The sequence below is a fragment of the Sphaerodactylus townsendi genome, linkage group LG17 (genome assembly GCF_021028975.2).
Source record: "Sphaerodactylus townsendi isolate TG3544 linkage group LG17, MPM_Stown_v2.3, whole genome shotgun sequence".
NCBI classification, from domain to species: domain Eukaryota; kingdom Metazoa; phylum Chordata; class Lepidosauria; order Squamata; family Sphaerodactylidae; genus Sphaerodactylus; species Sphaerodactylus townsendi.
In genome coordinates, this window is record NC_059441.1 from 10,489,743 (window position 1) to 10,511,054 (window position 21,312).

A 21,312-nucleotide genomic window follows, 5' to 3' on the forward strand; every position below is an offset into this window, starting at 1 on the left:
GTGGTGGTGGTGGTGGTAGTAGTGGTGGTAGTAGTGGTGGTAGTAGTGGTGGTGGTGGTGGTGGTGGTGGTGGTGGTGGTGGTGGTGGTAGTGGTGGTAGTAGTGGTGGTGGTGGTAGTGGTGGTGGTGGTGGTGGTGGTGGTGGTAGTAGTAGTAGTAGTAGTAGTAGTAGTAGTTTGGATTTATATATCACACCTTTCTCTCCTGTAAGGAGATGGATTTACACCGCTCCTTTCTCTCCTGTCAGGAGACTCAAGGTGGCTTACATGCTCCTTTCCCTTCCTCTCCCCACAACAGACACCTGGTGAGGTCGGTGGGGCTGACAGAGTCCTGAGAGAACTGTGACTAGCCCAAGCTTGCCCAGCCGGAATGCAGGACTGCGGAAACACATCTGGTTCACCAGATAAGCCTCCGCCACTCAGGTGGAGGAGTGGGGAATCAAACCTGGTTCTCCAGATTAGGATCAACCTGCTCTTAACCTCTGCCCCACCCTGATAATTAGAACCCCACACTGGCACACAAGGATGATCTAATGGCAGTCTCCCCCCGGGGCTAGTTCCGATACTCCACTTCCTCTCCGCCTCCACCAGTTATCAAAAGCTTTCAGTCTCCAGGAGAGTCCATGTCAAAGAATGTATTCAGCAGATAAAGTTAATGGGTTCCGATAGTCTCCCGTGATCATGCAATATAGGGAAATGGAGTCCACATATTCTCCCTAATCCCTGTGCCCCTCGCCCGGAGATCACTTGGCTCCTTCAGTTGTCTTTCCTTGTATGATTTGCATCTCTTTCCTTTCCAGATGCTCTGTATCCTTCTGGAACTGGGCCCAGAACTGTGCGCCAGTAAAGAGCTTATCAAAACTGAACTGCAATTTTCCGACGCTCAATTGCTCTCCCCCCTTCCCTTCGCCCGGTTCCCAAGTTACTAGAAAATTGGGTTTATTAGCTCCAGAGGCCCGAACTGTGCCTCTCTCATGGGAAAGATTTATTTACTTCTATCCATTTTTCCCCCTAATCCCACCCAACATTGGGGGCTGTGAGCAAGTTACTCCAGGAGGAAACATGTTCAACAGGAATCAAACAGAAAGAAAAGGGAGCAGAAACCGCAAGGTGGTAAAACTGCTGAGTTCCATGCCCTTGAGAACATGAAGAGAGCCCTGCTAGATCTGACACATAGTAGCCAACCAGTTCCTCTGGAGGTCCAACAACAGGGCATTAAGGCTGGGGCCTTCATAAGAACATCAGAAGAGCCCTGCTGGATCTGACCAGTGGTCCTTCTAGTCCAGTATCCTGTCTCACACAGTGGCCAACCAGTTCCTCTGGAGGTCCAACAACAGGGCATAGAGGCTGTGGCCTTCATAAGAACATCAGAAGAGCCCTGCTGGATCAGATCTGACCAGTTGTCCTTCTAGTCCAGTATCCTGTCTCACACAGTGGCCAACCAGTTCCTCTGGAGGTCCAACAACAGGGCATAGAGGCTGTGGCCTTCAGAAGAACATCAGAAGAGCCCTGCTGGATCAGATCAGACCAGTTGTCCATCTAGTTCAGCATCCTGTCTCACAGTGGCCAGCCAGTTCCCTTGAAGGTCCAACAACGGGGCATAGAGATTAAGGCCTTCATAAGAACATCAGAAGAGCCCTGCTGGATCTGACCAGTGATCATTCTAGTCCAGCATCCTGTTTCACATAGTGGCCAACCAGTTCCCCTGAAGGTCCAACAACAGGGCATAGAGCACAGGTGTCAAACTCAGGCCCTCCAGGTGTGTTCATGGACTACGAGTCTCATCAGCCCATGCCAGCTGGCCCAATTGGCCATGCTAGCAGGGGCTGCTGGGAATGGTAGTTCATGAAGATCTGGAGGGCCTGACTTTGACACCTATGGCATAGAGGCTAAGACCTTCATGACACCAGAAGAGCCCTGCTGGATCTGACCAGTGGTCCTTCTAGTCCAGCATCTCATCTCACATAGTGGCCAGCCAGTTCCTCTGGAGGTCCAACAACATGGCATAGAGGCTGAGGCCTTCAGAAGAACATCAGAAGAGCCCTGCTGGATCAGATCAGTTGTCCATCTAGTCCAGCATCCTGTCTCAGTCAGTGGCCAGCCAGTTCCCTTGAAAGTCCAACAACAGGGCATAGAGGTTAAGGCCTTCATAAGGACACCAGAAGAGCCCTGCTGGATCAGACCTGTGGTCCATCTAGTTCACCATCCTGTCTTACACAGAGGCCAACCAGTTCCTCTGGAGGTCAGACACAGGCCATGGAGGCTGAGGCCTTCAGAAGAACATCGGAAGAGCCCTGCTGGATCAGACCAGTGGTCCATCTAGTCTACCATCCTGTCTCACACAGAGGCCAACCAGTTCCTCTGGAGGTCAGACACAGGTCATGGAGGCTGAGGCCTTCAGAAGAACATCAGAAGAGCCCTGCTGGATCAGACCAGTGGTCCATCTAGTCCAGCATCCTGTCTCACACAGAGGCCAACCAGTTCCTCTGGAGGTCTAACAACAGGAGAGGGGCTGAGTCCTTCTTTTAAGATCGCCTTCTAGCACTGGTATTCATCACTCTCTTTCTTGGGGTTTTTTAACCCTTCTCCCTGATTCCCCCCACAACTCAGATTGTTCATGTTTGAAGGACCCTAAATTATGTGTGCACAGCGACTGTCAGTGATTCTCCAAGGTCTCACACCAAGAAGAGTCCTTCCCAGCACTTAATTCCTTGCCATTTTAACTGGAGTTGCCGGTGGCGGAACCTGGATCTTTTTGCATGCAAAAACAGAGGCTTTCCCACAGAGCTCAGAACAAGCCCCAGTGTGCAGGTTTTTCCAACCTCTTTTCTCGGAGGCTACTCATCACTGCTACCAAGGTTAAGATTTTTGCTTCCACCCAGTGCAGCCAGTGGTGGGATCCAAAAATTTTAGTAACAGGTTCCCATGGTGGTGGGATTCAAACTGCGGCGTAGCACCAATGGGGCTGGGCGGGGCACGACGGGGGCATGGCCAGCCATTCCAGGGCAAAATTCCTAGGCAGAAGAGCTGTAGCAAGGAGCGCCAGCAGCTGCGCCCGGTCCTTGAAGGCGAGAAAGCGAACGCATGCATGGCGCAAATTTCTGCATACGCACGCCGGTGCACCTCTTGCTAGACTGCTTCCAGTTCTGCGCGCTACTGCTGAGAGGAGGGGCGTAATTAAGGCAAAAATCACGTGGCAAAATCACCCATGAGTAACCCCCTCTCGGCACACACTAATAATTAGTCACCTACTCTCGGGAACCTGTGAGAACCTGCTGGATCCCACCTCTGAGTGCAGCGCTGAGGCTCAAATGGATTCAAGTTCCCAGAATACTGTGGTCTCACTCTCAATAGAAAGAGAGATGGCTCTCGTTTAATTCCACGGGTTTTTGAGCTGTGACGTCCCGACTGGAACCATTATTAGGTTGGCGGAGCAACCAGCGAGGTGCCTGGCTGGTTTCCAGAAGAAATTTGGATCATTCATTTCCTGTAAAGTGGCATCTAGGTCCTCGTCGGACGGACAAAAAGCTTTTCGCCATTTGTGTGTCAAACAGGGCTATTACAGGGTCGGCACAATGCGGGCACAGTGCATTGAAAATCGGAGTCGGTGGGAATGTGCGGCGGATTGTTTACCTGCCTATTCACCGAACACATCTCAGATGAAACGGGAGGGGAAAAAATTGCAGCTTGTTTTTCATCTCAAATCTCTAGGTCTGCATTGAGGAAGTCGATAAGGATCAGTTCTCACAGCTCACGGCGGCATGTCCGATTTCGCCCCGAGGTTCTTTCTCAGTCCCCTGACTGGAGTTTCTCAGAGAGAAAAATGATTGACTTTATGCGCTCGGGAGCAAAAAGTCACAATAGCTGATCGTTTGCGTGTCGGACTTCGGTGAAAGTTCAGCCGCCCTTATAGCATTACCCTTTATCCTTTCCACATCTTGACTTTCCCTATTGTGGTTTTGATGTATCGCAAGTCAGCACATGGAATTAAACGGGAATTTGGGGGGGGGAGTTTTATGGAAACCGCAGACCCCCCCTTTAGCATTGCCGGCCCTCCTCGAGCATGCCGGCAACGATCCATTGCAAAAAAAGCATTGCCACCGTAAATTTTTAGTGCACAACTATTTTCCCGCAACGTTACCAACTTGGACATCTGTCATGAACATCTTCTAGTGCTCCGAGAGGGGTTTCCCCCTCCCACTGTCTTTACCTTGAAAGGAAGCCAAGTGCGTTCTTCATAAAAGAGAACACTTGAGTCAACACGACTCGTATGTAAATCGAGTCAGGACTCGTTCGTTGGGAAGAGCGAGGTTTCCCACCTGACTTGTCCTGGGGGTGGGAGGGAGGGGAAAAGAGCCTTGAATTTGCTCACTTCCTCTCCACATGTGCCTAGTGGGAGAAACCGAGAGAAGTGGAGGACCAGGGGGTACAGACTTGCACCAACAAATCAACGGCTTTTTACGCAACTGGGATTGTTTCGCAAACCTTTGCAGAGGCAAATAATGGGTGGGCTGCATAAGAACATAAGAGTAGCCCTGTAGGGTCAGAAAAATGGGCTACCTGTTCACCGACGCTGCTCCCACCAGTGCCAACCCGTACGCATACAGGGGCTATGATCTTAGGGTTACCAACTACTTCCCAATCCTTCTGGCTCTGAACCTGGAGGTCTCATTCAGCCGTCTTCTCCCTAAATGTGTCCATGCCTTTCATATCCATCCAGAGGCGTATCCAGGGAAAAATGGAGCTCGGGGGAAATCTGACACCCCCCACCCCTGCTCCATTTTCCCTAGATGTATTTATTTATTCATTCATTGCATTTATAGACCGCCCTCACCCGAAGGGCTCAGGGGGGTGGACAACAGATAAAAATGCAGTTCAACAAAATTAAATTCATAACCTTAAAACCAGGTCACATCCATCTAAACACTAAAATACCATGTAATGTCTATATTAAAATGTCTTAAAAAGTCAGGAACCATATGTAAACAGATGGCGGTATGTCCCCCCCGATATGCCTCTGAGTTGAAGAAGAAGAAGAAGAGTTTGGATTTATATCCCCCCTTTCTCTCCTGCAGGAGACTCAAAGGGGCTTACAATCTCCTTGCCCTTCCCCCCTCACAACAAACACCCTGTGAGGTAGGTGGGGCTGAGAGAGCTCCGAAAAGCTGTGACTAGCCCAAGGTCACCCAGCTGGCATGTGTGGGAGTGTACAGGCTAATCTGAATTCCCCGGGGTCTGGGGTCCCTGGGTCCGCCCCCCACGGGGTCCCTGGGTCCGCCCCCCACGTGACCAAATGGTGGCCACCCGGGGACATATGACCCTATGTGTCCCCATGTGCGGTACGCCCCTGTATCCATCTAGCTGAAAGTCCAATATGGCGCCTCTGGGCTCCATGGCTCCAGTTGACACCCCTCCTGGTGTCTTCCAAGAGTTTTTTGAACATCGATTAGGACCACTTAAAAAACACACCCTACAAGTCAATGGTTTGTAAATTTAAGAATGCCTTAGTGGACCATGGGTATCCCAAATGGTTTTCCAACCTCCAAATGGGTCCCCCAGACTTCGGAGATCAGTCCTTCTAGGAGGTTAAGAGCTCATGTATTTAATCTGGAGGAACCAGGTTTGATTCCCAGCTCTGCCGCCTGAGCTGTGGAGGCTTGATCTGGGGAATTCAGATTAGCCTGTGCACTCCCACACACGCCAGCTGGGTGACCTTGGGCTAGTCACAGCTTCTCGGAGGTCTCTCAGCCCCACCTACCTCGCAGGGTGTTTGTTGTGAGGGGGGAAGGGCAAGGAGATTGTCAGCCCCTTTGAGTCTCCTGCAAGAGAGAAAGGGGGGATATAAATCCAAACTCCTCCTCCTCCTCCTCTTCTTCTTCTTCTTCTTCTTCTTCTTCTTCTTCTTCTTCTTCTTCTTCTTCTTCTTCTTCTTCTTCTTCTTCCTCTTCTTCTTCTTCTTCTTCTTCTTCTTCTTCCTCCTCCTCCTCCTCCTCCTCTTCTTCTTCTTCTTCTTCTTCTTCTTCTTCTTCTTCTTCTTCTTCTTCTTCTTCTTCTTCTTCTTCTTCTTCTTCTTCTTCTTCTTCTTCTTCTTCTTCTTCTCTTAAAACTTTTGATTGGTTTCTCTCATGCCAGGATGGGTTGCAGGTTCTTTACCTCCGGGCGTTGTTTTTAAATAGACACCTTGGTAAACGGCTTTTCTTCTGAAACCAGAGCTCGACACTTGAAAACTAAATGAGGCCTTTAAAATTACACCGGATTATGTCAGCGAACAAAAAAAGCCGCTTGAAGGAACTGTAATCTCCTAATGACGACGTGTCTCTAATCTTTTAATTTGTCTTGCGTTTCGATTCCCGTTTGGGGTAAACACTTAGGAGCGGAGAAGGGATTGTAAACGCCGGCTCGAAACATTTCTTGACTCTGCCCTCCTGTTGTCCACTTTAATTGGCTAAGATATGGTTTCAGGGCTTAAGAGCTTTAGTGCCAAGAAAATGAAACGTTTATTTAAAACATTATTTGTATTTTGTCTTCGGACTATAATACACAGCGTGTAGATAGACCTCTTTCAGTACTACAGAATCTAGAATTCAGGTTACCAATTCTGGGTTGGGAGTTTTTGGGGGATTAGGGTGTGGCATGTGGGGACAGCTGGATTTATTTATTTATTTATTTATTTATTTATTTATTTATTTATTTATTTATTTATTTATTTATTTATTTATTTATTAGATTTTAAACCGCCCATCCCCGAAGGGCTCTGGCTGGCATACAGCAGGCCTGCAACAACAATACATAATAACCTTAAACGCAGCAGGCTAAAAACAACATTTTACACATAAAAACTAAGATAATTTAAAACAATTTACAAATCTATAACCATAAAACACAGCAGCAGCAATAATATATGGCGCCCGATCCCAAGGCCGGGAGGGGACAGTACTGATTAGATAGTAAATCAGGCGTGCCAATGATGGCACGCAACACAAGGGCATCCTAGAGGGGGAATCCATGGCTGGCCTCACCAAAGGCCCGGTGGATTGGGGAAAGGACCATAATACCATAGAGTCCACCTTCCATAATACCATAGAGAGCCAGCATGGTGTAGTGGTTTAGAGCAGGCGCACTCTAATCTGGAGAACTGCGTTTGATTCCCCACTCTGCCTCTTGAGCTGTGGAGGTTTATCTGGTGAATCAGATAAGCCTGTACACTCCAACACAGGCCAGTTGGGTGACCTTGGGCTAGTCAAAAAACGGACCGAAAAAATTATACAAGACACACGTATGCTGCTAAAGTGGCATTCAATGTATTACCCTCTTATATTTCTGATCATACATAAAATACAAGTGCAACAATGCTTATTTGTATTTCTATTCCAAGTGGACTTCCTTGGAAGGAGCGCAGGGATTTTCTCACGCGTGCTGAAACAGTTCACTCTCAGTTTAGTGCACACCAAAACAGTCCAGCGTATTAGTCCTGCTCTTCATATATTTGTATCCAAAACCATAGTCATACAGGATATTATCCTGAGCATTTACAAGGATTAAGTATTCTTATCCCTGTACGTATCAGAATAGCAACATACTCTTGAAGAATAGAACTTTGTAAATGTCGGGACCTATGAAAAAACAGAAGACTGGACTGACACAGTGCACTAAACTGAAGTGAACATTTCAGCTGCAGCGTGAAAAGCATCCCTTCAGAAATCCACTGAGAACTCTAAAATAAACATTGTTACTGTATTGTATGATCAAAATAAGAGAATGTCTCTGATGAAGGAAATACCACTTCTTTGTACTCACATAATCTTATATATTTTCGATCCACGTTGTTCTGCAGCTCTTCGAACCGTTTCCATTCATAAATGACCTTGGGCTAGTCTCAGTTCTTCGGAGCTCTCTCAGCCCCACCCACCTCACAGGGTGTTTGTTGTGGGGAGGGGAAGGGAAAGGAGATTGTAAGCCCCTTTGAGTCTCCTTCAGGAGAGAAAGGAGGGATATAAATCCAACTTTCCTCCTCCTCCTCCTCCTCCTCCTCCTCCTCCTCCTCCTCCTCCTCCTCCTCCTCCTAAGCAGCCATTTTCTGCAGACAAATTGATCTTTGTATCCTGAGGATCAATTGTAATTCTGGGCAAGAAGAATATCTTTTCTGCTCTCCATTTCCCTGCTGGCTCGGAGGACTGATCTCTGCAGTGAGGAGACGAGTTTGAGATTTCCAGGTCCCACCTGGAAGTTGGGAGCCCTGCCGGAAGCAGGGGTTTAGGAAAAATGAGAACCTTGCTCCATTCAATCTTGACAACGCATCTGTCTCGCGGCCCTCCGGCCATTTCTTATGAAATAATCATTTAGATTCTGGAAGCATGGGCAATGTCGTGTGTGGGATTTGTTTGAATTCTGTGTTTCCTCCCTGTCCTTTTTTTACAAAAAGGCCTTCAAGTGCAAACACGTTCCGGATCCTTTCTTAATCCACGTTAGGGGGGTTTCGGAGCGCTTCGTTCTCTGGTCCCTTTTGTTACCCAGACAGAAGAGGGTGAATCGGTGGTGTGCGTGTGTTCGTGTCGTGTGTGTGGAAACGATCCCACCTGGTGTTATAAGCCGGCAGTCCGTCTCACGTTTCTTGGCCAGCTCATGCCACGAAAAAGCTGAACCAATCCGCTAATGTATTTGTTCTTTGCCATCGCCGGCGAAGGGAGCCAGATGTCAACTTTGCCGTGTTCGACAAGCTAGTTCTTCTCAGGTTCGGGGGAAAAGCCGCCTTAGCCAGTTTGTATAGCTGGAGGCCCGGAGACAATACAGGTGTCCGGAAAAATGACTCAGCGAATTATTGACCAGCAGGGGGAACGACACACGTAATGAGAAAGTTGCATCACATTTGGGCTCGAGGTTCTCAAACCCCTCCGGGGTGCATCGTGGCGAGGAATGCCAGCATCCAGGTGGGACTTGGAGCCCCCAGGAATTAATGCTCATTTGCATACTATGGGGATCAGTCCCCCTGGAGAATATGGATCCATTGGAGGGTGGACTCTGTGGTGCTGTACCCCCTCTGAGTCCCCAAATCTCCAAAAGTTTCCTGTGTTTTGTAACCCTATTTGTTCTTTGCCCTCATTCCCTACATACCCCTCATTCCCTACATATCCCTCATTCCCTACATACCCCTCATTCCCTACAAATGGGAGATTTGGAGATGCTAAGAACATCCTTTCTTCAGCTCGGTAAACCTGGAGGTGAAACTGAACCAGGGTTCTCAGCTCTAGGTATGGAAATGCCTGGAGATTTGGGGCATGGAATCTAGGGAAGGCGGGGCTTGAGGATGGGAGGGGTCAGCAGGATACAATATGCCATAAAGTCCACCCTCCACAGTTGCTATTTTCTCTAGAAGAAGAAGAAGTTTGTTTTTATACTTTGCTTATCTCTCCTGTTAGGAGACTAAAAGTATAAATCCTTCAAGTTCATCCTTCCCTTCCTCTCCCCACAACAGACTCATTGCGAGAAGGAGGAGGAGAAGAGTTTGAATTTATATCCCCCCTTTCTCTCCTATAAGGGCCTTCCATAAGCATAGGAAATAGTATTGAAACTCCAGAGCCACTTTCTGGCTGTTTGCAAGTGGATTTTGCCATTCCGCACAGCTTCAAAGAGCACTGAAAGCAGTTTGAAAGTGCATTATTCTGCATGTGCGGAATGAGCCAAGGAGACTCAAAGGGGCTTACAATCTCCTTTCCCTTCCCCCTCACAAGAAACACCCATTGAGGTGGGTGGGGCTGAGAGAGCTCCGAGGAACTGTGGCCAGCCCAAGGTCGCCCAGCTGGCATGTGTTGGAGTGCACAAGCTAATCCGATTCACTAGTTAAGCCTCCACAGCTCACGTGGCCGAGCGGGGAATCAAACCCGGCTCTCCAGATTAGAGTGCACCTGCTCTTACCCACTACACCACACTGGAGAAAACGATGACTAGCCTAAGCCTCAGCAAGCTCCATGTGTAGGAATGTAAGGTTTTCACACGGAGGATGTTTGCATGAAATCCTGTCAGGGAAAAGCAGGGAGGCAGCGTCTTGAATTATATAGCACGTGTATTGGATTTCAGTGGTAACGAGGGATGGTGGTGAAAACCCCATTGACTTTTCAAGGCACGAGACGGTCTGAGGTGGTTTGCCATTGCCGGCCTCGGCACAGTAACCCTGGGCTTCCTTGGTGGTCTCCCATCAGGGCTGGCCAGTGGGAAGTTTCACCAGCTTCAAGATCAGCTTGTGGAATCTTTAGTGGCTTAAAAAAATGTTCAAGCTGCCTCTCCAGAGACCGGCCACTGTCCTTCCTTCTTGGGAAGTCATCACCATATCAAGGGAAACGATCTTCCAGAGATCGTTTCTTATGAAGGTTCTTACACATCCATGACAAACTCAAAGTGTGTTTGGACTACAGGGGCTTCATGTATCTAATCTGGAGGAACTGGGTTTGATTCCCAGCTCTGCCGCCAATAAGCTGTGGAGGTGTTTGTTGTTGGCCGAGGGGGGAAGGGCAAGGAGATTGTAAGCCCCTTTGAGTCTCCTGCAGGATTTATATCCCCCCTTTCTCTCCTGCAGGAGACTCAAAGGGGCTGACAATCTCCTTGCCCTTCCCCCTCACAACAAACACCCTGTGAGGTAGGTGGGGCTGAGAGGCTCCGAGAAGCTGTGACTAGCCAAGGTCACCCAGCTGGCATGTGTGGGAGTGTACAGGCTACTCTGAATTCCCCAGATAAGCCTCCACAGCTCAGGCGGCAGAGCTGGGAATCAAACCCGGTTTCTCCAGATTAGATACACGAGCTCTTAACCTCGTACGCCACTGCTGTGATCTTGATCCTCCTTGATCTCAGATTGCAAATGCCTTAGCAGACCAGGTGCTCGGGAGCAGCAGCAATAGCAGAAGGCCGTTGCTTTCACCTCCTGCAGGTGAGCTCCCAAAGGCACTTGGTGGGCCACTGCGAGTAGCAGAGAGCTGGACGAGATGGAGTCTGGTCTGATCCAGCAGGCTAGTTCTTACGTTCTTAGGTTCTTATGATCCGGTACACCTCTGGACAGAAGATTTAATCTCTTCATCCAGATCAAGGGTTATGGTTTCTCCGACTCCTGTTGGTCTTCAGCGGAGGGACTGAAACTAACAGGGATTAATTAATTGCGAGCATGCTCGTTTGCGTGGGGCGGAAAACAGCATCCCGGTGAAAAGCTACCCGGAGATCGCAATTTGGAGCTCATCTGGAGCATATCCGATTAAATTTACAACCTTCCGTGCCGGCGTAACAGATGGCCTCTTGCTTATTGAAAAGTCTTCTGCAGATTGGGTCAGTCACAGAATTCCGTCACCTGTCTGACAGGAAAGAGAAGATGAATGGTCACCACATAGAGACCATGGACATAAGCTGGAAAACATTATTTAAAATCCTCTGTATAACAAGTCCTTGGGGGCAGGGGGGGGATTTATGCTCTGTTGGGCTTCCCCTTTTTTCCTTGACTTTTAAAGAGTGGCAGATCGCACTCTTGTCCTGATAAACGTGATTTAGCTGCCATTTAAGGTCTATCCACCTGAATCTCTGGCCATACAGGAATTTTACCAAGACACAGAAGCCCAGAGGGTTGAGTTGCACAAACCGGGATGCAATTGATTTAGACAACTTCTGTCTTAGGGCAGAAATCCACATACTCCTATAACTTTTTTGGGAGGTTCTTTTACTTTGGACATTTTCTTCTAACAGAACGCAGCCACTATGGCAGTGGTGGCGAACCTATGGCACTCCAGATGTTCATGGACTACAACTCCCATCAGCCCCTGCCAGCATGACCAATTGGCCATTCTGGCGGGGGGCTGATGGATGCTGAGTCCATGGTATCTGGAAGTCTCCTCGTCGCCACCCTGTTTCCCCACTATAGAATGTAATGACCAATGAGTAAACTCCTATTCCATTTCTGATTGAAAACCGCTAGCCTGAAACAGCTTTTGATTCCCATTGGAAAGTTCCTGCATGCTCACCCAGAATTCTCCAGCCAGAAGACAATCCACTTATATTGATCTCTCTTATATTGATTTCCTTGACAACACACACTACATGCAAAGGGATCTGGGAGTCTTAGTAGACCACCATAAACTAGACATGAGTCAGCAGTGTGGAAAGCGGCCAAGAAAGCCAATCACGATTCTGGGCTGTATCAATAGATATAGTGTCAAGATCGGGGATCGGTGTACCTCTCTATTCTGCAATGGTTAGACCTCACCTGGAATATTGTGTACAGTTCTGGGCCCGCAATTCAAGAAGGATATTGACAACCTGGGTCCAACAGAGCAATTCCAACAGAGGCCTTTCAAAGTAAGGGAGCAGCAGAAGAGGAAAGGGAGAGTTTGAATTTATCCTTTCCTCAGTGTAGGAGTCTTAAAGAGGCTTACAAACTCAGCACCACTGCTCCCCACAACCAACATTGTGAGGTAGGTGGAGCCGAGAGAGTTCTGAGAGAGCAGTGACTAGCCCAGGCTTCGTGCGGAGGAGTGGAGAAACAAACCAGATTAGAGTCCACCACTCTTAACTTCACCCCTACGCCATGGTGGTTTTACCGCAAGAGAACCTTCCTAAATAGTCTCTCTCTGCTTTGTTTCTGATTTCTGACAAAATTTGGCTGAGCCATGTCACTGTCCTTCCCGAGGTTACAAGCAGAGGTACACAAATGTGTCTCCTTTTCATTCTTCAGATGTTTCATCGCAAGCCAATAATATCTTGGAAGCATGCCTCATTAAAGAGGCTGTTAGCAATGGACTATCAACCACTGCAGAGCTTGGCAAATAAATCTTGTTCACCAACAAATATGTCAATTCCTTTCACGCCCAGGGATACCCAGCCTATTATATTACAGCTCACCGTCCCATACACAGGAGAGCCTATATGCTGGCTAGATTTAACATCATGCCACCTCCGCTACATAGAGGCCCAAAAGGTCTTCCCAAGCTGATAAGAGGTTCTGTCCCATAGCCAGCATAGGACACCTGGATTCCATCCCACATCCTCCTGAACCATTATTATACAAGAACTCGATCCAGCCTGCTATCTAGCCGATAGACCCTACGATTGATTATACTAGATCAGATAAAGTAGTTATGCTTTTAAATTGTCAGTTTTTCATTGTTGCCTTATAGTGGCAAAGTTTTTGTCAGATGTTTGTAAACTGAATGCATGACAAACGCAAAGTTTTTTACTATTCCTTTTTTAACTGGAACTGTGTTTTTTAGATTATCGTGTACATGCCAATAAAGGCTTATTGAACTTGAACTTGATATCTTGGAAGCGAATGGCGGTTGGGAAAATCCACCCCATATGAGAGGCAGAAGGTAGACCGTTCCTAAGAGCTGGTCTGGCTTGGAAACCAGAGAACACACTGAGTAGAGCTGGCAGACTCTGCTTATGCCTTAAGCGCAATGATAATTAATGTGGAAGATAAAAAGTGCCTGGTTTCCACTGGGCATATAGGCACAAATGCACCAGATGAGATCCGATGGCTCGGGAGTCTTCTCGTGCTTAATTAAGGTGTCTAGCTTTTATATATAAATGCTTAAGACTTGTGTCATGTTTACTTAATAGCACAGAACGGCTTGAGTGAGGAGTCCGCGGCGAGAAAGGGAGTGGTGGTTTGATGTAAAAGCTTCCACTAGGCTCAACAAATTTGAGGAAAAAAACACCTTTCAATGTGATTTCCATCCATGTAGGAGGGAAGGAGAGAAGGCTATTTTTATATTCCATCTTCCTTATAACATAGTTCTCCACACGTTCAGGGGTTTCTTCCCATTCCCTGGAAGTTCATGGAGAATTTCCCAGTAAGGTGCTCATGAGTTTTTCAGAGCTCGTCCAGAGTACACTTGAGCTGTGGTGAACCAGATTAGCTTGTGCACTCCCACACACGCCAGCTGGGTGACCTTGGGCCAGTCACAGTTCTTCGGAGCTCTCTCAGCCCCACCCACCTCACAGGGTGTTTGTTGGAGTGGGAGAAGGGAAAGGAGCTTGTAAGCCACCTTGAGTCTGCTTACAGGAGAGAAAAGGGGGATATAAATCCAAATTCTTCCTCCTCCTCCTCCTCCTCCTCCTCCTCCTCCTCCTCCTCCTCCTCCTCCTCCTCCTCCTCCTCCTCCTCCTCCTCTTCTTCTTCTTCTTCTTCTTCTTCTTCTTCTTCTTCTTCCTCTCCAATAAATCAGTTTGGACTTGCATGTTTTGGCCCGGCTGGTTTGCCAGCTGGGCACCCGGCCTTCGTTAAAACAAAGGCCCGAGGAAAGCCAAGCGCTCCCGACCTCCTTTGGCTTTCCCTCCTTACCAGGTATGCATAGCATCTTGTATCACTCACTGCCTGGGAATCGTCCATCTTCTCTTTTAATAAAAACAAGCCAACAGACACGGGCATCACGCTGTGCACCAGACACGTCCACCAAAGAACCGTTTCAAAGCTTGCCCGCAATTGACAGTAGGGTACGTTTCAGCTACAAAAACACTTCTGCCAAAAGATTAGGCAATTGCTCTCTGTCTGTTCCATTCCCACACTGCGATATATCTGCTTAAACTTAAGCTGCATAACATTTCACTCCGTTGGCTCAACAAACAGCTCGGAAGAAACTCCACGGGGGAGAAATTGCGTGCAAAGGTCCCTGGTCGTGCGAACCGTACAGAGCGCTGAGGAAGTGTTTCTCTCCCACCCTTGATTAACAAATTAGCGCCTTGGCTAAACCAGATAAACTTTTCCCTCTGTCCCCACTTCCCCAGCTCTCTCATATAGAAGGATGGTTACCTTTCATTCCTCTTGGGAACAGCTTTCGAAAACCTTTTGATTTGGCCACCTATTCAGCCATAAAGAGGGTTGGCCAAGGGTCACTGGTCAGGAGTGATGAGCCGAATCTAGCCCCATTTAGAGTTCTGAAAGCCTCGCCAAGCCAAGTACATCCCTTGCTTTTCCTTTTCAAAGAGTCTCGATCCCCTTTCGGCTTCCCACCACAATGGAGGCACAATGGAGTTTCTCATTAGACAGCCCTTTCCAAAAGATGAACCAACATGAGGAACCGGCGCTATTCTTCCCAGCGTTTTGAGACCGGCCGTTCCTTCCTCGGCTTAGCCCTGAAAAGCAGGTGGCCGCCCGGCCAGGGGCTTCAAAATGAGCCGCACGCCTCACGGCCACACAATGAGCTAAATCTTCATTGGCAAAATTCTTTCCTCCCCAGAAACGGATAATGGTGTCGCCGGAGGGGCCTTTTGGGAGTTATTGGCGAGCGAGATCGTTTCATTTGAGTGGGCGAAGAATGAGACAAGAGGTTGCATCGCAACGGATTCCGATCTGGCGGGTGGAAACTCAGTGTCAACCAACAGGACTTGGTGGTCTCACATTCTGAAATAATTAGTAACCTACTCTCGGGAACCTGTGAGAACCTGCTGGATCCCACCTCTGCCTTTGGGCCTTCTAGGATTCTGCTCCACAGAGATGAGGCAGCTATGGGGTTCCTGATCCAAGTTACTTTGTCCTTTAGACGGGGTCAGGACTTTCCTTTAAAGTATCTGGCGAGAGTGGAAAGGCATTACGGACACGGTGTCATCCTTCGGAAACGAACACCAACTAGGTGTTGGCATTGTGAGCAGGCTCCTTTGTGTGTTTGTGCGTGTGTGTGTGTTTGCCTTGCTTGGTCCCTTGAAGGCAAGCCCCATGTGTTCCTTTCTGATTAGGTTTGGTTTCAATTGTTTGTGGAATTCAGCATCGGCAGGCGTCCGAGTCCGTCTGAATCCTCCTCCTTTTGTGGAGGATGCTAAAGTGCTCGGGCCAGGTTTAATCAAGCGTAGGCCCTGCTCTGCAATGCTTTCACCTCATAAAGCTGACATCACGGGGATCAGATGGAAACAATGAGATGATCCGTTGTTGACATATCCGTGGAACCAAATGGAAAACGTCGAGAAGGACGGAACGAGGAATCGTCTTCCAAGTTGCCTGATTTGAAACATTTGATAACCAACTAGGTATTATTGCAAACAGAAGAATTCCTGTCCTTTGCTTAGGTCACAGGTGTCAAACTTGCGGCCCTCCAGATGTTATGGACTACAGTTCCCATAATCCCTTGCCAGATGATGTTGGCAGGGGATGATGGGAACTGTGAATCCAACTGAGTGACACCTCCTGGTAACTCTAGAAACACTGGCGATTAGGTGTCACTGTTGTAGGGCAGGAAGTTCTCCAGGACTCTGGAGGAAGTTCTCCACAACTCTGAGATCTGGTGACCTCCTCTACCTCAATACGGACCGTTCTACATATAGCAACTTCTTTCAGCTCATGGGTCGCATTTTTCATGTTTGGATGCTCCATGTGAGGAATATTATCCCGTCTCATCCAGCACACTCTCTTTTTGAACTGTTACCATCCGGCAGACGATACAGGTCTATCAAAACAAGGACAAAGAGGCTTAGAGACAGCTTCTACTCTAGAGCTGTGGCTATGCTAAACTCCGCGGCTTCGTGTTGATGTGTTTGGGGCTGTGTAGGGATGGGTGGAGGAAGGGGAAAGTGAGGGTGGGGTATGAGTCTGAAATTGTGTGCATCGAGGAATGTTGCTGTAAATTTCGTTGTGCGTGCACAATGACAATAAAATGCTTATGCTTATTATGTTATGGGAGGGGCACATACATATGTGTTGTTCCTTTCAGAAGGTCTGGAATCGCCTCTTTCTCCCCCCTGCTCCCTGTCTCAGGGAAGATAAACTACACTTCTTGACCCATTTGCCTTCTGTTCTTCCTTAAGTTGTTTCTCATGAATGCTTCTACTCGGCCCATCTGGGAAGCATTGCCCACTGAGCCTCTGTGTTGTGCTCTCCCTGTCAGTCAACTGAAACGGTTGCCGCGCTCTGGGAATTCTTCAGAGTTCTCACCATTTCTTTTTCAGAGCTGCTAAGATCTCTATCGGGAATCAGTCAGCGTTTGTGTCTTGTCGAAGGCTTTCACGGCCGGATTCAACTGGTTCTGGTGGGTTTTCCGGGCTGTGTGGCCGTGGTCTGGTGGATCTTGTTCCTGACGTTTCGCCTGCATCAGTGGCTGGCATCTTCAGAGGTGCATCACAGAGAAAAGTCTCAGTATGTAGCAGATTTCCCTCTGTGATACCCCTCTGAAGATGCCGGCCACAGATGCAGGCGAAACGTTAGTAGCAAGACCTGGCCACACAGCCCGGAAAACCCATCAGAACCAATCAGTATTTGGTCTTCTGCATGAAGAGTCCCCAACCTTTTTCAGCCTTGTGGGCACCTTTGGATTCCTGACCCTTTCCGCACGAGTCACCTAAAACGCTCGCAGAACATTTGGAAACTGTTTTCAGCCCCCCCTTTCCCCCGTTCATTCGCACTCACCTCTCAAAACGTTTCAAGAGAGGGTTTTTCCTCTCTTTTTCAGCTACTTATAGAACCAATGCTCTTTGCTACAAACATTAATTCATAATGCCAGACAACTCAGAAGAAGAAGAAGAAGAAGAGGAAAAAGAAGAAGAAGAAGAAGAGGAGGAGGAGGAGGAGGAGGAGGAGGAGGAGGAGGAGGAGTTTGGATTTATACCCCCTCTTTCTCTCCTGCAGGAGACTCAAAGGGGCTTACAATCTCCTTGCCCTTCCCCCCTCACAACAAACACCCTGTGAGGTAGGTGGGGCTGAGAGAGCTCCGAGAAGCTGTGACTAGCCCAAGGTCACCCAGCTGGCGTGTGTGGGAGTGCACAGGCTAATCTGAATTCCCCAGATAAGCCTCCACAGCTCAGGTGGCAGAGCTGGGAATCAAACCCAGTTCCTCCAGATTAGATACACGAGCTCTTAACCTCCTACGCCACTGCTGCTCCTTTCCATTGGAGGAAACTTTAATATACCTCACTTAAGATATAATATGATGACTCTGGAGTAAAGGACTGAGTTTCGTTTCGGTGGGTATTTGATGTGTTTTGAATACGTGGGAGAACTGGTGATTTGAGATCCTATATCGGGGGCGCGTTTGTTGACGTATGACGCTTACTACCGATTGAAACTAGCTGCTGCCAACTCTGTCGCTTTTTAGAAATGATCTTTACCAACCCCTCGTTCCTGCTGTCATCCATCGTGATCCTGGGCCGTTCGGTCTCTGAAAGCAAACCGTTGTCGCTCTGTGTTTCCGACATGCGCCGCTGCAGGCTGCGGTTGTTGAGCGTCTCGGCGTTGCAGCGAATCGCGAAACATCTGTTTTCCATTTGGGGAATCAGCTCTTTGTCTTTTTGAACGCCTGGCATTAGCCCTATCCCCTTGCTTGCTTCAGCATAGGTGTCAAACTCGCGGCCCTCCAGATGTTATGGACTACAGCTCCCATCACCCCCTGCCAGCATCATGCTGGCAGGGGATGATGGGAACTGTAGTCCATAACATCTGGAGGGCCATGAGTTTGACACCTGTGCTTCAGTGGCTTCAGATATCACTGAAGTCCCACCACCAAACGTTTCACCCAGCCCGCCCCTTGTTTTATTCAAGCAGTTTTGCCGAAAACAAAATTTGGCACACTGTCGGGCGTAAGGCTGGCGTTGCGGCCGCAGCGGCAACCTGTAACTTATAAACCACCATGGGAACCTGTTACTAAAATTTTTGGATCCCACCACTGCTACAGGGTCACCATCAGTTGGCCACAACTCGATGGCCCTTTCCACCACCACCTCTGTCCCCCTCCATTAAAAATTCACCTTCCCCACTGACCAACATTTCTTTCTCTTTGACGTCGAGCAGTCCAAAACTCTGAGCTGCCTTAAACAGCTGCCTCAAAAACAAACGCTCGCAGCAAAACCAACTCGCCAGGAAAAAAAACCCTTTCTTCTTCACCCCTGAAATTATTTTGGCCCCAGACCAGTCGTATTTGGTTTTGGACCAATTACAGGTGTCTGGTCCAATGTGTCATAACTCATCAGCGTTATAAATATGTGCTCCGCGCTGCTGGAAAGTGGGGAGTCACGGCAACCCGGCAGAACACAGACCTGTACTGTGTGGGCAGTGATTTTTCAACAGGCTGCAGAAACGTCGTCGGCAGAAAAGAATCGCCCCCCTTGTTAGTTCTCGTCGCGGTGACAACGTGAAAGCTCGCGCGGTCTGAAACGCGGCGAGTCAGTTTTTATTTTCGCCGCCGATACATTCAAAAATCAAATGTTTGTTTTCGGTTGAGTGCCCTTGTACGCTCGCCTCGGTGATTTGCTCGCAATTAAACCTGAGCTGCGTTTGGAGTGTTTTGGCGGCGTTCCTCACTCGGCGGACAGCGAGCCATTAATGACTGCTGCTGCATGCTGGGGTAGATTAATTGTAGGTTCCCAACCTCCAGGTTGGGGCTGGAGATCTCCCTGAATTACTGATCACCAAGCAGTAGAGGTCCATTTCCCTGGAGTAAATGGTTGCTTTTGAGGGGTGGGATCTGTGCCATTATACCTCCTTGAAGTTGCAGTGGCGTAGGAGGTTAAGAGCTCGTGTATCTAATCTGGAGGAACCGGGTTTGATTCCCCGCTCTGCCGCCTGAGCTGTGGAGGCTGATCTGGGGAATTCAGAGTAGCCTGTGCACTCCCACACATGCCAGCTGGGTGACCTTGGGCTAGTCACAGCTTCTCGGAGCTCTGTCAGCCCCACCCACCTCACAGGGTGTTTGTTGTGAGGGGGGGAAGGGCAAGGAGATTGTCAGCCCCTTTGAGTCTCCTGCAGGAGAGAAAGGGGGGATATAAATCCAAACTCTTCTTCTTCTCTTCCCCTCCCCAAAGCCTGCCCTTTCCATATGCCCCTCTCAAAATCTCCAGGAATTTCCACTCAAAGAATGATTAATTAAAGATCGATTTATTGATCAGTACATGTATCAATCGGAGTATAGTGTGCAGATCAAGGGATGCAATTGCACCTCTCTAGTCTGCATTGGTTAGACCTCGCCTGGAATGTTGTGTACAGTTCTGGGCACTGAAATTCAAGAAGGACATTGACTAGCTGGAACGGGTCCAAAGGAGGGCAACCAAAATGGTGCAAGGTCTGGAATCCATGCCCTACGAGGAGAGACTTAGGGAGCTGGGGAGTTTGATGAAGAGAAGGTTAAGAGGTGACACGATAGCCATGTTTAGATATTTGAAGGGACGTCATGTTGGTGAGGGAGCCAAGCTTGTTTTCTGCTGCTCCAGAGACTAGGACCAGGAGTCATGGGTTCAAGGTGATGGAAAAGAGATTCCACCTAAACATTAAGAAAAACTTCCTGACAGTCAGAGCTGTTTTGCAGTGGAATGCACTGCCTCGGTGTGTGGTGGAGTCTCCTTTCTTGAGGTGGGGTTTAGACAAAGGCTGGATGGCCATCTGTTGGGAGTCCTTTGATTGTGTGTTCCTGCATGGCAGGGGGTGGACTTGATGGCCCTTGGGGGTCTCTTCCAACTCTATGATTCTATGTAGCTTTCTAGTATCTCTGGAAAAGCTTGCAAATGCCCACGAGTTCAACACATGCTTGCAAAAACGTTTGCAATTAGAAGCTGAATTGAAACATGAAATGCTGGAACAAGTTCATCGCATCAGAAGAACAGAGGACTGGATTAAAATAATCCCCTTTGTTGTTGTTTTTCTTTTGTGCAGAGCATTGGTTGTGACGACTATCTGGGCTCAGATAAAGTTGTGGATAAGTGTGGCATCTGCGGAGGAGACAACACAGCCTGCAACGTTGTGTCGGGAATCTTCCAGCACCCCTTGACCAACCTCGGCTACCACAAAATAGTCGAAATCCCAGAAGGTGCCACGAAAATCAACGTCACGGAGATGTCAAAGAGCAATAACTACTTGGGTATGTTGGATTTCACAGTGAATTTATCTACCCCAATACTGTCTTGGTCTCAGGGTTGACACCAGGTTCATGCAAAGCATGGGAAAACTGGAGGCTGGGTTTTATATATTTGTATTTTCCCATACATGCCGACGGGCGCGCTGCTTTCTAAAGAACGGAAACGTGACTACTTTTCTGCAGTGTTCCATCTCCAAAATACCCCCGCATTTTCAAGCCCACGTCAATTGTTACCAAACATCCCCTGTAACAGCTCTTGTGAGGCAGGTGGAGCTGAGAGAGTTCTGAGAGGACTGTGCCTGGCCCTAAGGCCACCCAGCAGACCTCGTGTGAAGGAGCAGGGAAAACAAAATCCAGTTCTCCAGATTAGAGTCCGCCGCTCAGGGGGAGTGGTGGGGAATCGAACTCGGTTCTCCGGATTAGAGTCCACTGCTCTTAACCTGCTACATCACATTGGCTCGCTACCACTCTTAACTGCTGCACCGCACTATGGAGAGGTATAAAATGTTGGGATAAGT

At 48.4% G+C, this 21,312-nt stretch overlaps 1 protein-coding gene across 1 annotated transcript in view; it reads left to right on the plus strand.

Annotated features, from left to right (window-relative positions):
- Positions 1-21,082, plus strand: part of LOC125446169 (thrombospondin type-1 domain-containing protein 4-like) — a 201,316-nt gene extending 180,234 nt beyond the window's left edge. Inside the window, exons 3-4 of the mRNA XM_048519720.1 lie at positions 20,593-20,797; positions 21,012-21,082. Of these exons, the coding sequence (XP_048375677.1) occupies positions 20,593-20,797; positions 21,012-21,082 (276 nt within the window). The remainder of the gene's footprint in view (positions 1-20,592; positions 20,798-21,011) is intronic.
- The last annotated feature ends 230 nt before the right edge of the window (positions 21,083-21,312 follow it).